Below are 20,702 nucleotides of genomic sequence, written 5' to 3'. Positions count from 1 at the left end.
GACTCCATCTAAAAAAAAAACAACAAAAACAAAAACTAATGAAATTATTCTTATTTTCATAGTACCAATTCGGTGGTTTTTGATTGAGGGTATTCAGTAGCAGCTGCAAGTAAAGAGGAGAGTTTTAACATCCAGTGACTCCTGTTGGGTTTCTGTTCTGTTCCAGGCTTTGTGGTGACCCAGCTGGTGACTTCCTGTGGTTCTGATGGGCACTCTATGGCCCTGACTGAAAGTGGTGAGGTCTTTAGCTGGGGAGATGGTGACTATGGTAAACTTGGCCATGGGAACAGCGACAGGCAGCGGCGGCCCAGGCAGATCGAGGCCTTACAAGGAGAAGAAGTGGTGCAGGTCAGGCAGGAAATGAATAAGTTTGCCTTTCATTGTAAATATACTAGTTGTTGAATAGGTTTCTTAAAATTAGGTAACAGAAAATATAGTAAAAATATATTACACAGTCATTATAAGAGATCCATTGGTTTTGGATGTTCAGATTCATTCTTGAGCTTGTCCGAAGTTTGAATAGGCTTTGGTGTTAGTACTGGTCTTGTTAGTATTGGTTAGAATGGTCTTTTTCGTGAGCCAGCTGGTTGGCCCAGACTAGGGTGCTGCACGCCCTTGGAAGGAATATCGTGTGGTTTAACTTCTGCCACACAGTTCTTAATACACAGATAAATGGAAAACTTTGCTTTTAACCTATCATTTTTGTTACAAAAGCTAAGTTAACATGCATTTTCTGGAAAATAGTGTTCTAAAATCATATTGTAAGATTATATAGCACCTTATAGTTTACAAACAATTTCCCCATTTATTATCTCATTTAGTCTAGGTCATCTGTACACAGCTGAAGAGTAGCAGTAGTTATTCCAGGGTATGCTGTTCAGCTTGGGCTTCCTGAGGCTGTTGAGACAGATCAGACTTGGGAGAGCAGGAGAGCAACTTGGGCAGATAAATGTACCAGTTGGCCAGATGCAGTGGCTTATGCCTGTAATTCCTAACACTTTGGGAGGCCAAGGCAAGAGGATTGCTTGAGGCCAGGAGTTTGAGACCAGCCTAGACAACATAGCAAGACCCTGTCTCTACAAAAAATAGAAATAAATAGCCAGGTGTGGTAGCACATGCCTGTAGTCCCAGCTACTTGGGAGGCTGAGGTGGGAGGATTGCTTGAGCCCAGGAGTTTGGGGCTGCAGTGAGTTGTGATCACACCACTGCACTCCAGCCTAGGTGACAGAGCAAGACACTGTCTCTTTAAAATTTAAAAAAAATTAAAAAAAAATTTTTTTAAAAGCATTCGTCTTTGAAGATCCAGTTTTCAGTGAAGTTTATGTAAAGTTTATTGCTATATTAATACCAAAAATGGCAGATTTACTTCTTTCTTAGTTTCCCTTCTTAAAAGTTTTCTTTCTCCTTGGTTCTGTCTTAGATGTCTTGTGGCTTCAAGCACTCAGCAGTGGTCACTTCAGATGGCAAACTGTTCACCTTTGGGAATGGTGACTATGGTCGTCTGGGTCTTGGAAATACCTCTAACAAAAAACTTCCAGAGAGAGTGACTGCACTGGAGGGATATCAGATTGGACAGGCATGGAATAAATCAATAAGATATTCTAGCTGATCATTGTTTCTCATTTCTTCTGTGTTCACTTAGACACCCTCAGGAAGATCAGGATCACCAGTTGTACCTAACCTCATGTACATTTTGCTATGGTCTAATTGATAATTTTAACTGTTTCCCAATGTGAAATTCATATTTAAAGTCAATTTAAGTTTGTTTATGTGACAGACCAACAAATGTAACCCTTATTTCAGGACGTGAATATTTTTAAAGCCCCCTCCATAACATACTAATACCACTTGCTATTAAACCCTTAAAAAATACAGATACTAGTAGCTCCTGTCTGGTATCCTTGAGTTGTATGGCTGAATTGCAACATCACTGGTAGCTACTGCTCCTAAGCAGTAATTATCTCTGTCTTGTATACATCAAGAGTGTCCTTTAACAAGGAAATATTTTTGGCTTTTTCTATATCATTCCTTAGATAATTTTTGATACGAACGAATATTTTTGGGTTATGTATACTTTTCCCCTATCTTTCATACTGATTATGGTTTAGCCACAGACGTTTGAAGGATTTCACTTTGAAGAAAAAAGTTATATATGGACATTAAGAATTATTTCTTGTTGACTTACTTTGGTTAACATTTGTAGTATGCTCTGAAACCATTGTAGATATTTGGAAACATAGCCAAGTTTTTCACTGAAGTAGAGAAAAAGGGTCCCAGAAACGGGGGAGCGTGTTTTAGGTCTTGTGATTTGCCTTACGGAATGCTGTTATTTCTTTAGGTGGCCTGTGGATTAAACCACACTTTGGCAGTGTCAGTAGATGGTTCCATGGTGTGGGCTTTTGGAGATGGAGACTATGGAAAACTAGGCTTAGGAAATTCCACTGCAAAATCTTCACCTCAGGTCAGTACTGCCTTGAGTCTAGGTTTTCAGACAACATAAATAGTTTTCATCTATGTCAGTAGTTATTATTAGTTGGAAATAATTTACCTTTAGTACTTTTGGTAGTTCATAATGAAGTTTAGAAGCTTCTGTTGTGCATTCTTGAATGCCCACATGCTAGGTCTTGATTTTAAATAAGCTATTAATCCAGCTAAACTGGATTTAAAATTCTGCAAGGATAAGCTTCTGTCTCCAAAAATGGGTTTCACACTGTAGGACCTCTGATATAGGGAAGAAATAGTTAGAAACATATCTCCAGGATGTCATGGAAGGAACTATGAGTAATCCTCTGTAACCCTCTGCATGCAGCTGCCATTTCTGCTTATTATTACCACTGAATTAACACAGGTACACGCCTCCTTTTAAAAAAACAATACAAAGGAAATCTGAGTCCATAAAGAAAGAAATTAGAAGCTGTTATTCATACTATAGAAGATTTCTTGACTCTACAGAAGTCTTTCTATGTGATTGTTTTATGTGGGTTTTCCTGACGTATTTCACAAGCAGTGTGATTTACAAAGCTTCAGCTTATATTCGGATTCACCACCATTTATAGTCTGTGACATCCTGATAGCTAGACTAGTGAATATTAAGCTACGTATGCAGAGAGGCAGGAAAACTGATTCTGGGGAACATATAAAGCAGTTATTGTCGCCTATAAAAGCTAAAATGTTAAACTAACATGGTCTTCTAGTGTTCTTTAAAAGGTCCTGGAATTCTCCCTGGTCTCTATTACCCAGAGGAATGCTTCTGCTTCACATAGGGCCCTGGGGACTTTAGTCAAACTGCCTCTGCCCCTGCACACTCCCTCCCCCAAATTCAGTTAGTTTGCAGAGCAGTAGGAGAAAATAACATTTCAGGTTTGGATTTGGGTCGAACAGGTAAGTGACAATTAGTATTTTTGTTGGAAGGTAGGTCTTGATACATGCCATTAGGCAAATTCAAGAGTGATTTTTTTCTTCTTAAAGTTGTGTGCCTTACACTTTTGTTTTGCAGAAAATTGACGTCCTTTGTGGAATTGGAATAAAAAAGGTTGCTTGTGGAACTCAGTTTTCTGTTGCTTTGACCAAAGATGGTCATGTGTATACCTTTGGTCAAGGTAAGACATTTTTCAGCTTATTTGCTTGGGTACACATCATTATAAACACTGGCCTTCCAGTGTTACAGGATGTGCTCTAAATTGAGTCCTTTTTTTGTTCTAGGTGGTGAGTAGTCACTATGACCTTCTTTCAGTAGATAATTTTCCACTTCTCTTTCATGTGCTTTATTATAAAGACAAACTCCCCTCCCCATTAAGACCCCTTATGCCAGAGCCGGCACTCTTGCTAGAAGAGTCCCTGCCAAGGGCCGTCCCCTCTTCTTTTCTACTGCCCTTGACATGCTGCCACAAATACTGCCTTGACCATCAGAGCTCCTCTGTGTCCTGCCTCATTCTTCATCCCTTCTAGGGACTGGGGCTGCAGATCTTAGGAACTGGAGGAATTCATAGGCACTCTGGGTTCAAATCTTGAGTAGGTTCGTAACCCAGGCATTCACAGTGGGACTGAGATTCTTGGCAAGGGTAGTTGTTTAGGGATATGTGAGACAGGTGTGAGGAAGAGGAAGTAAACCATGACTGAAGTTTCTAGTTGTGGGAGAACATCGATGCCTCTGACTGAGGACATAAGCTGGTTTGTGGGGAAGGGTAAGGAACTTAGTTTTAGTTATGTTGAATGGACCCATTTGCCCTAAATAAATGTGTGGAAATGTCCACTAGGCTATTGAGAATTTAGATCTGGAACTCCAGAAGGATTGGTTATGAAGATGTAGGTTTAGGACATTAGCTGCATAATGATAGTAGTTAAATCCTTATTCGTATCATCTAAAAAACCCAGAGAGAGAGAGAGTATAGAATGAGAAAAGAAGAAAACAGAGCTCTGGGGCATGTGATGTAAAGGGCAGGTGGGCACAGGAATAAGACTTGGGAGGGCCGGGCGCCGTGGCTCACACCTGTAATCCCAGCATTTTGGGAGGCCGAGGCGGGTGGATCACCTAAAGTCAAGAGTTTGAGACCAGCCTGGCCAACATGGCGAAACGCTGTCTCTACTAAACAAACAAAAATTAGCCGAGCGTGGTGGCAGGCGCCTGTAATCCCATCTACTCGGGATGCTGAGGCAGGGAGAATTGCTTGAACCCGGAAGGCAGAGGTTGCAGTGAGCCAAGATTGTGCCATTGCATTCCAGCCTGAGCGACAAGAGCGAAACTTCATCTCAAAAAAAAAGATTAAAAAGGAGAAGAATTGGGAGAGCTGGCTTTGAAAGGAGTGGGAAGAGAGGTCACTGGTGAGCCAGGGCAGTGCAGTCTCTGAGAGGCAGGAAAAGCTGAGGCCACATTATTAGAAGGTTGCATGATGTTCCCATGGGCTGGAGCCTGAAAAGAAGCCGCTGCAGTAGGCAATTAGGAGCTCACTCATGGCTTTTGAGAGTAGAATTTCAGTGCAGTGGAGACAGTGGAAGTTAGGCTGCAGAAGGCGGGCAAGCCAAATGGACCTAGCAGACTTTGCACATCAGGGGCTGGCTGGCACCCTCTAGAAGTTTGGCAAGGTAAGGGGAGAGGTTGGTTGGAAGTTTGAGGACAAGACAAGTTGAATGATCTCTCATTTTAGAATATAAGAAACTTAAAATTAGCCAGGCATGGTGGCATGTGCCTGTGGTCCAAGCTACTCAGGAGGCTGAGGTAGGAGGATCATTTAAACCCGACAGGTCGAGGCTGCAGTGAGCTGAGATCACACCACTGCACTGTACTCCAGTCTGGGCGACAGAGCGACACCCTGTCTCAAAAAAGAACATAAGAAACTTGAGGGCCTGAACTGTGTCAGTCAGACCCTATCCTTTCAAAGATGTGGATATTGGAGAAGCCTCTTATTTTGAAACAAGTTACCGATTTTAGATACAACTTTAAAAAAAATTTTTCTGAATAAAGAGCCTGTGATGTTTTGCAGAGAAACAGCTTCACACTTTTTATTTATTCAGAACGTGGTGTACCTTTCCAGAATAGCAGCTTTAGCCTCAGTTGAATTATATGTGTCATTGCCATTCCACCATAAGAAGCTAAATGACTGATCAGAAAATATAAAAGCACTGTGTTGTGTCGTGCATAACATTTCCACATGTTTTTGTTTTGTTTTTTTTCAGATCGCCTGATAGGCTTGCCAGAGGGGCGTGCTCGCAATCACAATCGACCGCAACAAATCCCTGTCCTGGCTGGAGTAATCATTGAAGATGTGGCAGTTGGAGCTGAACACACACTTGCTTTGGCATCAAATGGAGATGTGTATGCCTGGGGGAGCAATTCAGAAGGGCAGGTAAATATTTATATTGCTTGCTGCTTTCTCATATTCTAGAAATCTCACAGTGTTCCTCAGTTGGGGAAAGAGATAAGCTAGGAAATTCATAATCTACTACAATACTCCAAGCACATCACTTTGCCATGGGACTGATTATTTTGTAAGTCTAGTTATGTATTTCTCTCTCGACTGTGGCCAAAGAAGTATTATACCATGGTTTAAAACAATTCTGGCAGTACAGCAAAGTGATTAAGGGGATTAGCTGAGTATATATGTGTGTGTCCTCATACACTGTTAAGTGCCTGGCATGTAGTAAGCTGCAGTATGTAAGGATTTGCTACTGTCAACATTATCATCATTACTACAGCAAGATGTGAGATTACGTCCTGGGAACATCAGTTGATATGGGAAAAAGAATGAAACAATAATATTTTTATATTTTATAATATGATGGTATACAAAGTATCTTTAGGTTTTTGCAGGAAGTCTTGTCACCCCCATTATTTATAGGATTAAACTGAGCCTCTGAGATACTGATAAGAGACTCAAGAGGTTGATGTGTTCACCCTCCTCTATTTATGAAGGAGGGAGAGACCTTGGTGTGAGATGTCTGAGATGCTATGATGGTGACTTTTAGCTCCACATGCAGAGCCACTTCCCCTTCCTCCGTATATCCTCTCTTGGTCTGGCTTCCCCTAGTGCCAGGGACCCTTAAGTTCAAGGTCTAGCATTATTCATATTAGCCTCAGTTTGACTCCTGTGGTCTCCTCATCACTGCATTAACAGACAAGGAAGCTGCTCGTCATTGTGGTTGCACTCTTACTGAGAGGAGAGTTAATGTTGAAGGCACCTTTGGGAGTTTCCTGGCAGTGCCTTGACGTGATCCTTCCTAATGATGTTGATTTGCTTAGCTGCTGAAACACTGGCTGTCCCAGTCAGACCCTAAGTATAGAGATTTGGAGATTAGAATTTGCTTCCATATATGTTTTTATATATGTTTATTTATTGTTACACAGAAATCAGTGTGTTTTAAGTAAAAGCTCCATAGATCATTCTGTTATTACTTAACTTTCCAAGAATTCATTTCCTTTCCGTAAATGGAATCCAAGGATGTGTTTAGTCATTAAGACTCATCTGCTAGATTTGGAATGGCCTTGTTGCAGCTTAGTTTTTAGCAGTCTGAGCTGTGAGGACTGTTATGATAAAGAAAATCAGAATGTATTTTATTATTGGGGGCTGGGCGTGGTGGCTCACACCTGTAATCCCAGCACTTTGGGAGGCCAAGGTGGGTGGATTGCCTGAGCTCAGGAGTTCAAGATCAGCCTGGCCAAGATGGTGAAACCCCATCTCTACTAAAAATACAAAAATTAGCCAGGTGTGGTGGCGGGCACCTGTAATCTCAGCCACTTGGGAGGCTGAGGCAGAAAATTGCTTGAACCAGGGAAGCAGAGCTTGCAGTGAGCTGAGATTGTGCCACTGCACTCCAGCCTGGACAACAGAGCAAGACTCCATCTCAAAAAAAAAAAGAATGTATTTTATTGATGCTGATGCATGGTACAGTTATTAACTTATTTATGTCTGCCACCATCTAAGAAAAATTTCATATTGACTTCCTCTCTTTCTCTTTCTAATTGAATGTCTGTGTATTTGTGATTTATTCCCAGCTCGGCTTAGGCCACACCAACCATGTTCGAGAACCAACCCTGGTAACAGGTCTGCAAGGGAAAAATGTTCGGCAGATCTCGGCTGGCCGCTGCCACAGTGCTGCATGGACAGCACCACCTGTCCCACCAAGAGCACCAGGTGAGGAATGAAATATTCATGCTCCTGCAGCGTTTCTTTTTTAGCAGTACCCCATGGCACTGTCTGCTTGCCACTTCCCAACTGTATCCAGCATCGTTGTGAAACCATCAAGCCTTCTGCCACACAAAGCATTCTTTGTGCTACTAGCACTGGAAGTATTTTCATAGCAGGCATTTGTCCTGCTGACATCAGTATGAACCACGTCCTCTCTGCACTCCCAAAAGCAGAATGCATATTACTTATGCAAGCAAAAATTTATAATTTTAGCAGCAACTAAGTTTTTTTTTGAGATGGAGTCTTGCTCTGTCACCTAGGCTGGAGTGCAGTGGTGTGATCTCAGCTCACTGCAGCTTCCGCCTCCCAGATTCAAGTGACTGCTGCTTCAGCCTCCCAAGTAGCTGGGACTACAGGCATGCACTACCATTCCTGGCTAATTTTTTCTATTTTTAGTAGAAACGGGGTTTCGCCATGTTGGCCAGGCTGGTCTCGAATTCCTGACCTCCAGTGATCCGCTCGCCTCAGCCTCCCAAAGTGTTAGGATTACAGGCATGAGCCACAGCGCCTGGCTGGTATTTTTAATATATAAAAGAAATGACAAATTATAGCTTTCTAAAGCCCACTGTTAGAAATAAAGATTAAAAGCCCTGAGACCATTTGTCAAATTCCTCACCTTAGTTAACCATTTGAAACATGATGTCTGTGCATTGGCACAGCAATCAACTTGCTGCCATTTTATTCCTGTGTTTAGCAAGACTGGTGGGCTACTTCAAGCTTTTTGTTGTTTGTTTTATTTTTAATTTATTATGAAATTTTTGTATAGCTGCACAAAGATTTAAAGAAAACCATAATACATACTTGTGTGCTCAACACCCAACTGTGGGCCCTTCCTGATTTGATCTATCTTCCATTCCTTCCAGATGTAGCTGTTACCTTAATGTTGTGACATTTGTCATTCTTACACATTTCTTCATATTTGGGCTGTTTCCTTTTTTTTTTTTCGAGACAGAGTCTCACTTTGTTGCCCAGGCTGGAGTGTAATGGCGCAATCTCGGCTTACTGCAACCTCTGCCTCCCGGGTTCAAGCGATTCTCCTGCCTCAGCCTCCCACGTAGCTGGGATTACAGGCATGTGCCACCACGCCCAACTCATTTTTATATTTTTAGTAGAGATGGTGTTTCGCCATATTGGCCAGGCTGGTCTTGAACTCCTGACCTCAAGTCTGGAGTTCAAGCCTCAGCGTCCCAAAGTGCTGGGATTACGGGTGTGAGCCACTGTATCCAGCCTATTGGACAAGGCCCTCAAGCCTTGTCTTTCTACCATCTTCTGGTGTCTAAGGCACTAGAATTTCCCTGAAGCAATGTTGTGCCTAAGAGCTCAGTATTCTCTTCCAGTTTTGTTAACCCCTCTATTTCTTGGCGGGGGGGGGGTCCTAAGATTCCCCATAGGGATTTTTTTTCTTAGATACCTAAGAGAGAAAAGTGGGAATTCCAGGTAGATTCCAAACAAGCAGGAAATGGTTTCTATTAACAGAATCTAGAATGAGCAGAGCTGCCTACGCACTGACAATTTCAGGTACTCAGTGGCTTCAGAGGGATTTCACTTCCACTTTAGGGCAGAAGCTATCCAGTGTGACAGGTAAAGGTTCAAGCTCTGGGGCCACATTGCTGGGGCTGAATCCCAGCTCCTCCACATATGATCTGAGTGACCTTGAGACTCAGTGTTTTGTCTGTAAAATGAGGATAATAATAGCACCTACTGCAAAGAGCTGTAGAAGTAAGTGGCCCCATTCATGTAAAGCTCTTAGAATAGTGCCAGGCACGTAGAAGGTACTCAGTAAATGTTAGTTTTTACTACGAACAATAATAATAAATCTAGGAATTGCACTGTACCAGTCTTTATTTACAGGAAACTGAAGTGAGTTTGTATCTTGTTTTTATTCTTTTATGTGTTTTTATAGGAGGGTAGCTGTGGATGCAGGACTTGTAGTCTTTGCTTCTTACAGAACTCTTATTCTTGTAGTAAAAGCCTCATGAATCATGCACCTGTATGTTTCTGTCATGAAAACTTGCTGTCAGATCCCTAGTGAATATGGAGTTGGCTCTGCTAAGTTTCCCATTTCCATTTTCCAGAACTGCCTACTTAGTCCTTGTCCACATTTGTGGTATTATGAAGATGACAGTTATTAAATATGAAAGGAAAAATTTGGCTTTATTTACTTATTTATTTTTGTGAAAGAACTGCCTAAGTTCTATTGTTAAATTAAATGGGAAACAAAAAGAGAAAATACCAGGTTTCATTTCCATAATAATGAAGACATTTTATTTTATTTTATTTTTTTCTCCGCCCCCTGATAAAGACATTTTAAAAACCAACACAAATGCACACACCAAACTAAGATGAATCGATGGATAGAGGTTTGAATGGGTGCCCATTGTGTAATTATCTCAACTTCTCTGTATGCTTGAAATTTTTCAAAATGTGAAAAGTGAAAGGAATGCTGTTTCCTTCATAAGTGCCCATTTGCTTTCTGGACAGGTGTGTCAGTACCTCTGCAGCTGGGCCTGCCTGACACAGTGCCCCCCCAGTATGGGGCGCTGAGAGAAGTCAGCATTCACACGGTGCGGGCCAGGCTCCGGCTGCTCTACCACTTCTCTGACCTCATGTACTCATCCTGGAGACTGCTGAACCTTAGCCCCAACAACCAGGTAACAGACTGGCGTGGTAAGCAGCCAGGCACAGACTGGCTTGGTAAGCAGTGCCCATGACATGCTCGCCAGGCCCCAGGGCCTTTCCCTCTGCCTTTGGAAAATTCTTTCATGGCTAATAAGATAACACTTCTATTCCCATTTTATTGCTGTGTTAGGGACAGTCTAGAGGTTGGTCATGATGCTGCTGGACAGAGTGGTCTTCCTTCTGTGTTTTGGTTTATCCAGAAATCAAGTATGAATGGCTACGCATACTACACATACCATTTCCTTTTTTTTTTTTTGAGACGGAGTCTCACTCTGTCGCCCAGGCTGGAGTGCAGTGGCGCAATCTCAGCTCACTGCAACCTCTGCCTCTCGGGTTCAAGCAATTCTCCTGCCTCAGCCTCCTGAGTAGCTGAGATTACAGGCCTGGGCCACCATGCCTGGCTAATTTTTGTATTTTTAGTAAAGATGGGGTTTCACCATGTTAGTCAGGCTGGTCTCAAACTCCTGACCTCAAATGATCCCCCCCACCTCCACCTCCCAAAGTGCTGAGAATACAGGTGTGAGCCACTGCTCCCAGCCACTTCTACAAAGTCTGCCAGCCACTTCTACCAGCCATTTCTACAAAGTCTAAAATATGATTTTAAAATGTAAGCACACAAAGCTATTGGAACCACAGTCAGGGTTGTTACATAAATTAATCTGAGAAATTTCAGATACTTTTTTCTCTTCTTACAAATTAGCATTCTGGGTCTTGGGGAAAGGGAGGTCGGGGAAATAAAGTAAATTTTGCTGATTTGTCTATCTTTATGGACTAGTCCAGTAACAAAGTGGCTAGCTATTGTGTGTGCGTGCGTGTGTGTGTGTGTGCACGTGAGATTTGACAAATCACTGCTAGAAATAGATAGGCAGCAGAGTCCTGTGCAGCACTAAACAGAGTGTTAGCAAACTGTAATTACTGGGAGAAATGTTTATAATGTAAAGTTAACTGAGAAAGGCAGCTCAGAATGATATTAACTGTGAAAAATGTTATGTGTGCATACACAGAAGAGAACTGGAAGGAAATAGATGAAATTATTAATGGGGCATCTCTATATGGTAGGATTTGGAATTACTTAATTTGTGCATACATGTGTGTATCCTTCTCTGTATTTTCTAAGGTTTTTAAAAATGGTAATTATATATTTTATCAGAAAAAAAATTTTAAGGTTACTAATAGTTCCTAATTCTGAGTTTATGCTCTTAAAGTGCATTTTTAAAATAATGTATGTTCTTTTTTCAATTTTTAAAATAATATTGAGACAGGGTCTCACTCTGTGCCCAGGCTGGAGTGCAGTAGCATTATCTCAGCTCACTGCAGCCTCAACCTCCTTGGACTCAGGTGATCCACCCACCTCAGCCTCCTGAGTAACTGGGAGTACAGGCACATGCCACCATGCCCAGCTAATTTTTGTGTTTTTGTAGAGATGGGTTTTGCCATGTTACCCAGGCTAGTCTTGAACTCCTGGGCTCAAGCGATCTGCCCACCACAGCCTCCCAAAGTGCTGGGACTACAGGCATGAGCCACTGCGCCCAGCCAAAATAATGTATGTTCTACAAGTGAAAGTTGTTATTTCTTTTAAGCCTAGATTGTACCATTTCTGATAACCGTACCTTCTGTTACAGAACAGCACATCCCATTATAATGCTGGAACTTGGGGCATTGTACAGGGACAACTTCGGCCTTTGTTAGCCCCAAGAGTCTACACTCTGCCAATGGTGCGCTCCATAGGAAAAACCATGGTTCAAGGCAAAAACTATGGACCTCAGATAACTGTAAAGAGGATATCAACCAGGTTAGCATATGTATGTGTGTTTGACTAATGAGCTGTGATTTTTTCAGATGGATGTTATTACTAATTTCTGTGAGTCTTGGTTTCCTCACTTCTAAGGCAGGATAGATAGTAATAGTACTTACATTAGTACCTGGTGTGGTTACAGTGGGCCTAGCACAGTGCTTGCCTGTTAAACTAGCTTTTTCATTCACCGATGGGAAGATATCATGTGATTTTGGGGAAATTGGTAAGAGTTGTATTTCATTGCTTTCTCCCTTTCTTTTAAAGAGGACGGAAGTGTAAGCCCATTTTTGTCCAAATAGCGAGACAAGTAGTTAAGCTGAATGCTTCAGACCTCCGCCTGCCTTCCCGAGCGTGGAAGGTTAAGCTGGTTGGAGAAGGGGCTGATGATGCTGGAGGAGTGTTTGATGACACCATCACAGAGATGTGCCAGGTATATTCCTGCAGTGTCCCCTGCTGAGTTATCTAGTCTGCTCGTGGCCATTTTGCTGTTTCCAGTGATCACTCTGCCAGGCATGTTTTTATAAATGTAGCAGGGATGCATTTGTGAGCCTCATATAAAGTGATGCTGTTAGTGATACGTAGGTAAATTAGAGCAACAGCTTTTGAAACGCTTTGTCAAGATACCTTACTACATAAATATCAGTTCTTAGGCATCTACCAATGACTCACCATCTGTTGTGTTATAATATTGGCAGAATAACAGTGGCATATATGTACATTTATGTAACAGACAAATCCAGGAGCACCCATGTGCTCTGATTTATTCTGGTGCTTTTAGAACAAAGTAGAACTGCCAGATTCCAGGGGAATTAGAAAAATAAAGTTACGAACTGGTCTTAAAATTAGACCAGTTCTAATTTTAATATCTGCATTGGCAGCTTTGCTTCCAGATCAGCTCTGTCCTTTCCAGCATTGCCTAGTATCAGGATTTTTCCAGTAAACCCTGTGACTAAAATAATGGTTGGCTATCATTATTGATTCGATTTGAACATCACTACACTCTTTTCACAGCCACCACTACTCCTGCCCTGGATTGACTTTCTCATTCCTTTTGGTTCTTCATACATGAATGCTTTCCATATGGGGGACTTCCTAATTTCATTTTAAATTGAAACCACAAAAATAAAGTATGAAATTGTTGGTTGTCACATGGCATTATAAATTCCTCAAAATATTGTCTTTTCAGTATGATCTTGTAATTGGTTTGTTCTCTTCATGCATTTGATTGTCATTTCTCAAAAAATTTTTTTCTTTCTTCTGCAGGAACTTGAAACTGGTATTGTTGACCTTCTTATACCCTCTCCCAATGCCACCGCAGAAGTGGGTTACAATAGGGACAGGTATGGCAGTCAGCAAGTGTTCATTATATGTCTAAAATAATAATAGCTCACATTTATTGAGTGCTTACTATGTACCAGGTCCTGTTTTAAGTGCTTTACACCTATTATCCCCTTCAGTCCTCATTGTAACCCTAAGGAGTAAATATTGTTGTTATCCTCTTGTCAAAGATGAGGAAACAGGCCAGGCACGGTGGCTTACGCCTGTAATTCCAGCACTTTGGGAGGCTGAGGCGGGTGGATCACCTGATATCAGGAGTTTAAGACCAGCCTGGCCAACATGGTGAAACCCCATCTCTACTAAAAATGCAAAAATTAGCCGGGCATGGTGGCACATGCCTGTAATCCCAGCTACTCAGGAGGCTGAGGCAGGAGAATCACTTGATTTGAACCCAGGAGGCGGAGGCTGCAGTGAGCCGAGATCACGCCACTGTACTCCAGCCTGGGCAACAGAGCGGGACCACATCTCAAAAAAAAAAAAAAAAAAAGGAAACAGGCACTTCCATCAAGACTTGGTATTTATTGAGACCAAATCAATGATAATATAGAGGGGAGAGGAAGCTCAGACTTAATCATGAAACCTGATTTATGTTTCTGAAGGCCCACATGGCCTCCCCATAATGAATTTTCTGCACCAAAATTTATTTAAAAGTGTTATTATGCTAGCAAGTCACAAAATTTAGTATTTGCAATTACATACTATCTTTATATTTGCAAAATTTTGAATTTTGGATCCTGTTTCATGGACTTGTAAATTAAAAACAGAATGATTACACAGCTCCTCACCAGCAATGGAACAAAGCTGGATGGAGAATGACTTTGATGAGTTGAGAGAAGAAGGCTTCAGACGGTCAAACTACTCTGAGCTAAAGGAGGAAGTTCGAACCCATGGCAAAGAAGTTAAAAACCTTGAAAAAAAATTAGACGAATGGCTAACTAGAATAACCAATGCAGAGAAGTCCTTAAAGGACCTGATGGAGCTGAAAACCATGGCACGAGAACTACGTGATGAATGCACAAGCCTTAGTAACCAATTCGATCAACTGGAAGAAAGGGTATCAGTGATGGAAGATCAAATGAATGAAATGAAGCGAGAAGAGAAGTTTAGAGAAAAAAGAATAAAAAGAAACGAACAAAGCCTCCAAGAAATATGGGACTATGTGAAAAGACCAAATCTATGTCTGATTGGTGTACCTGAAAGTGACGGGGAGAATGGAACCAAGTTGGAAAACACTCTGCAGGATATTATCCAGGAGAACTTCCCCAGTCTAGCAAGGCAGGCCAGTATTCAAATTCAGGAAATACAGAGAACGCCACAAAGATACTCCTCGAGAAGAGCAACTCCAAGACACATAATTGTCAGATTCACCAAAGTTGAAATGAAGGAAAAAATGTTAAGAGCAGCCAGAGAGAAAGGTCGGGTTACCCACAAAGGGAAGCGCATCAGACTAACAGCAGATCTCTCAGCAGAAACTCTACAAGCCAGAAGAGAGTGGGGGCCAATATTCAACATTCTTAAAGAAAAGAATTTTCAACCCAGAATTTCATATCCAGCCAAACTAAGCTTCATAAGTGAAGGAGAAATAAAATACTTTACAGACAAGCAAATGCTGAGAGATTTTGTCACCACCAGGCCTGCCCTAAAAGAGCTCCTGAAGGAAGCACTAAACATGGAAAGGAAGAACTGGTACCAGCCATTGCAAAAACATGCCAAATTGTAAAGACCATAGAGGCTAGGAAGAAACTGCATCAACTAACGAGCAAAATAACCAGCTAATATCATAATGACAGGATCAAATTCACACATAACAATACTAACCTTAAATGTAAATGGGCTAAATGCTCCAATTAAAAGGCACAGACTGGCAAATTGGATAAAGAGTCAAGACCCATCAGTGTGCTGTATTCAGGAAACCCATCTCACATGCAGAGACACATATAGGCTCAAAATAAAGGGATGGAGGAAGATCTACCAAGCAAATGGAAAACAACAAAAGGCAGGGGTTGCAATCCTAGCCTCTGATAAAACAGACTTTAAACCAACAAAGATCAAAAGAGACAAAGAAGGCCATTACATAATGGTAAAGGGATCAATTCAACAAGAAGAACTAACTATCCTAAATATATATGCACCCAATACAGGAGCACCCAGATTCATAAACCAAGTCCTTAGTGACCTACAAAGAGACTTAGACTCCCACACAATAATAATGGGAGACTTTAACACCCCACTGTCAACGTTAGACACATCGAGACAGAAAGTTAACAAGGATATCCAGGAATTGAACTCAGCTCTGCACCAAGCAGACCTAATAGACATCTACAGAACTCTCCACCCCAGATCAACAGAATATACATTCTTTTCAGCACCACACCACACCTATTCCAAAATTGACCACATAGTTGGAAGTAAAGCACTTCTCAGCAAATGTAAAAGAACAGAAATTATAACAAACTGTCTCTCAGACCACAGTGCAATCAAACTAGAACTCAGGATTAAGAAACTCACTCAAAACCGCTCAACTACATGGAAACTGAACAACCTGCTCCTGAATGACTACTGGGTACATAATGAAATGAAGGCAGAAATGAAGATGTTCTTTGAAACCAACGAGAACAAAGACACAACATACCAGAATCTCTGGGACACATTCAAAGCAGTGCGTAGAGGGAAATTTATAGCACTAAATGCCCACAAGAGAAAGCAGGAAAGATCGAAAATTGACACCCTAACATCACAATAAAAAGAACTAGAGAAGCAAGAGCAAACACATTCAAAAGCTAGCAGAAGCCAAGAAATAACTAAGATCAGAGCAGAACTGAAGGAGATAGAGACACAAAAAACCCTTCAAAAAAATCAATGAATCCAGGAGCTGGTTTTTTGAAAAGATCAACAAAATTGATAGACTGCTAGCAAGACTAATAAGAAAACAGAGAAGAATCAAATAGACGCAATAAAAAATGACAAAGGGGATATCACCACTGATCCCACAGAAATACAAACTACCACCAGAGAATACTGTAAACACCTCTATGCAAATAAACTAGAAAATCTAGAAGAAATGGATAAATTCCTCGACACATACACTCTCCCAAGACTAAACCAGGAAGAAGTTGAATCTCCGAATAGACCAATAACAGGCTCTGAAATTGAGGCAATAATTAATAGCTTACCAACCAAAAAAAGTCCAGGACCAGACGGATTCACAGCCAACTTCTACCAGAGGTACAAGGAGGAGCTCTTACCATTCCTTCTGAAACTATTCCAATCAATAGAAAAAGAGGGAATCCTCCCTAACTCATTTTAGGAGGCCAGCATCATCCTGAAACCAAAGCCTGGCAGAGACACAACAAAAAAAGAGAATTTTAGACCAATATCCTTGATGAACGTTGATGCAAAAATCCTCAGTAAAATACTGGCAAACCGAATCCAGCAACACATCAAAAAGCTTATCCACCATGATCAAGTGGGCTTCATCCCTGGGATGCAAGGCTGGTTCAACATACGAAAATCAATAAACATAATCCAGCATATAAACAGAACCAAAGATAAAGACCACATGATTATCTCAATAGGTGCAGAAAAGGCCTTTGACAAAATTCAACAACCTTCATGCTAAAAACTCTCAATAAATTAGGTATTGATGGGACATATCTCAAAATAATAAGAGCTATCTATGACAAACCCACAGCCAATATCATACTGAATGGACAAAAACTGGAAGCATTCCCTTTGAAAACTGGCACAAGAGAGGGATGCCCTCTCTCACCACTCCTATTCAACATAGTGTTGGAAGTTCTGGCCAGGGCAATCAGGCAGGAGAAGGAAATAAAGGGCATTCTGTTAGGAAAAGAGGAAGTCAAATTGTCCCTGTTTGTAGATGACATGATTGTATATCTAGAAAACCCCATTGTCTCAGCCCAAAATCTCCTTAAGCTGATAGGCAACTTCAGCAAAGTCTCAGGATACAAAATCAATGTGCAAAAATCACAAGCATTCTTATACACCAATAACAGACAAACAGAGAGCCAAATCATGAGTGAACTTCCATTCACAGTTGCTTCAAAGAGAATAAAATAGGAATCCAACTTACAAGGGATGTGAAGGACCTCTTCAAGGAGAACTACAAACCACTGCTCAAGGAAATAAAAGAGGATAGAAATAAATGGAAGAACATTCCATGCTCATGGGTAGGAAGAATCAATATTGTGAAAATGGCCATACTGCCCAAGGTAATTTACAGATTCAATGCCATCCCCATCAAGCTACCAATGACTTTCTTCACAGAATGGAAAAAACTAAAGTTCATATGGAACCAAAAAAGAGCCCGCATTGCCAAGTCAATCCTAAGCCAAAAGAACAAAGCTGGAGGCATCACACTTCCTGACTTCAAACTATACTCCAAGGCTACAGTAACCAAAACAGCATGGTACTGGTACCAAAACAGAGATACAGACCAATGGAACAGAACAGAGCCCTCAGAAATAATGCCACATATCTACAACTATCTGATCTCTGACAAACCTGACAGAAACAAATGGGGAAAGGATTCCCTATTTAATAAATGGTCCTGGGAAACCTGGCTAGCCATATGTAGAAAGCTGAAACAGGATCCCTTCCTTACACCTTATACAAAAATTAATTCAAGATGGATTAAAGACTTAAATGTTAGACCTAAAACCATAAAAACCCTAGAAGAAAGCCTAGGCAATACCATTCAGGACATAGGCATGGGCAAGGACTTCATGTCTAAAACACCAAAAGCAATGGCAACAAAAGCCAAAATTGACAAATGGGATCTAATTAAACTAAACAGCTTCTGCACAGCAAAAGAAACTACCATCAGAGTGAACAGGCAACCCACAGAATGGGAGAAAATTTTTGCAACCTACTCATCTGACAAAGGGCTAATATCCAGAATCTACAATGAACTCAAACAAATTTACAAGAAAAAAACAAACAACCCCATCAAAAAGTGGGCGAAGGGTATGAACAGACACTTCTCAAAAGAAGACATTTATGCAGCCAAAAGACACATGAAAAAATGCTCATTATCACTGGCCATCAGAGAAATGCAAATCAAAACCACAATGAAATACCATCTCACACCAATTAGAATGGCGATCATTAAGAAGTCAGGAAACAACAGGTGCTGGAGAGGATGTGGAGAAATAGGAACACTTTTACACTGTTGGTGGGACTGTAAACTAGTTCAACCATTGTGGAAGTCAGTGTGGCGATTCCTCAGGGATCTAGAACTAGAAATACCATTTGACTCAGCCATCCCATTACTGGGTATATACCCAAAGGATTATAAAACATTCTGCTATAAGGACACATGCACACGTATGTTTATTGCGGCACTATTCGTAATAGGAAAGACTTGGAACCAACCCAAATGTCCAACAATGATAGACTGGATTAAGAAAATGTGGCACATATACACCATGGAATACTATGCAGCCATAAAAAATGATGAGTTCATGTCCTTTGTAGGGACATGAATGAAGCTGGAAACCATCATTCTCAGCAAACTATCACAAGGACAAAAAACCAAACACCGCATGTTCTCACTCATAGATGGGAATTGAACAATGAGAACACATGGACACAGGAAGGGGAACATCACACACCGGGGCCTGTTGTGGGGTGAGGGGAGGGGGGAGGGATAGCATTAGGAGATATACCTAATGTTAAATGAAGAGTTAATGGGTGCAGCACACCAACATGGCACATGTATACATATGTAACAAACCTGCACGTTGTGCACATGTACCCTAAAACTTAAAGTATAATAATAAAAAAAAAAAGACAATGATTTTAGAAAACAAGGCATTCTGGAGCAGGTAGCTTAAGATCCTTACATAGTTCTTCTAAAAATAGTTCAGAATATAGTCCATGTGCTGTGTGAAACAATAACTACGGTCCACATGTGGCTTTTGAGAACTCAACATGTGATTAGGGAAGCCGAAGAACTGAATTTTTAGTTTTATTTAATTACTTTAGCCTTATGTGGCTAATGGATGCTATATTGAACAGTACAGGTATAGACTAACGCTATAGCTGTTGTTGCTAACTTATTTCTAATAGAAATAAGGAAAATGCTGTTTGAAATATTCCCTTTAATTTTACAGGTTCCTTTTTAACCCTTCTGCCTGCCTCGATGAACACTTAATGCAGTTTAAGTTTTTAGGAATTTTAATGGGGGTTGCCATTCGCACAAAGAAGCCTCTGGACCTCCACTTGGCCCCTCTGGTGTGGAAGCAGCTGTGCTGTGTCCCACTCACCCTAGAGGACCTGGAGGAGGTGGATCTGCTCTACGTGCAGACTCTCAACAGCATTCTTCACATTGAAGACAGTGGGATTACCGAGGAGAGTTTCCATGAGGTAAATCCTGGCCAGTCTATGTTTCTACTGGTGTTGACGTCCTATATGCACAGACTAGAATTTTTCTGTGTAAAATTGAGATACAGTCTTCCACTTGCTGTCTGGCTGAACAATGCCATATCTATGCCATTGCTGCCCTTAGCAGCTCAACCGCAGGAGTTTAAACAGCTTCTAATAGATAGAGCGGGCTCCTGCACTTAGCTGCTCCTTCCCCCTTAATTTTTTTCTGCCTGTTAGAGTGAAGAACCAAGGTGGAAGGGGAGGCCTGGGGTCACGAGAGTTCAACAGGCTTGGTTTGTGAACAGAGAGATTTTGTCCCATTTTTAACTACAGCTGGTTGAGTCATCACATTCCTGCTGATCAAGTAGCCTGATCAGTCCTACCTGTTTTGTGTTCCTTGTTTTTATCCTTAAAAATTGTGAGTTTGTTATTGCTGTGCCATATTTGTATGTAAAATACTTTTTGCTGTCATTTCTACCATGTAATAAAAATTCTTTTTTCTTCTGTTCCTAGATGATTCCTCTTGATTCTTTTGTTGGCCAGAGTGCTGATGGCAAAATGGTTCCTATAATCCCTGGTGGAAATAGTATCCCACTCACATTTTCCAACAGGAAGGAATATGTGGAGAGGGCCATTGAATATCGACTTCATGAGATGGACAGACAGGTGAGATGAAACATCTCGGGAGGTACACATGAATGCTTGGGTTTCTCTCCAAATGAGAGCTGACTGAGTATGCCAAAATCTGCTAATATGTGTTTACTGTGTTAATTCCTCTGTATGTATGTATGAATTTATTTATTTTAATTTACTTATTTATT

General features: G+C 41.1%; 1 protein-coding gene across 1 annotated transcript in view; it reads left to right on the top strand.

Moving 5' to 3' along the window:
- The window catches only part of HERC1 (HECT and RLD domain containing E3 ubiquitin protein ligase family member 1), a 230,944-nt gene that overhangs the window by 203,239 nt on the left and 7,003 nt on the right, over window positions 1–20,702 (top strand). Inside the window, exons 65-76 of the mRNA XM_034938907.3 lie at window positions 167–348; window positions 1,421–1,576; window positions 2,339–2,461; window positions 3,497–3,599; window positions 5,674–5,843; window positions 7,490–7,628; window positions 10,164–10,333; window positions 11,984–12,153; window positions 12,421–12,586; window positions 13,420–13,496; window positions 19,629–19,881; window positions 20,395–20,547. Coding sequence (XP_034794798.2) covers window positions 167–348; window positions 1,421–1,576; window positions 2,339–2,461; window positions 3,497–3,599; window positions 5,674–5,843; window positions 7,490–7,628; window positions 10,164–10,333; window positions 11,984–12,153; window positions 12,421–12,586; window positions 13,420–13,496; window positions 19,629–19,881; window positions 20,395–20,547 — 1,862 coding nt within the window. The remainder of the gene's footprint in view (window positions 1–166; window positions 349–1,420; window positions 1,577–2,338; window positions 2,462–3,496; window positions 3,600–5,673; window positions 5,844–7,489; window positions 7,629–10,163; window positions 10,334–11,983; window positions 12,154–12,420; window positions 12,587–13,419; window positions 13,497–19,628; window positions 19,882–20,394; window positions 20,548–20,702) is intronic.

Source organism: Pan paniscus, chromosome 16, assembly GCF_029289425.2.
Source record: "Pan paniscus chromosome 16, NHGRI_mPanPan1-v2.0_pri, whole genome shotgun sequence".
In the NCBI taxonomy this organism is placed as follows: Eukaryota; Metazoa; Chordata; class Mammalia; order Primates; family Hominidae; genus Pan; species Pan paniscus.
Note: the sequence above shows the minus strand (reverse complement) of the source record. Positions and strands in the feature narration are given on the sequence as shown.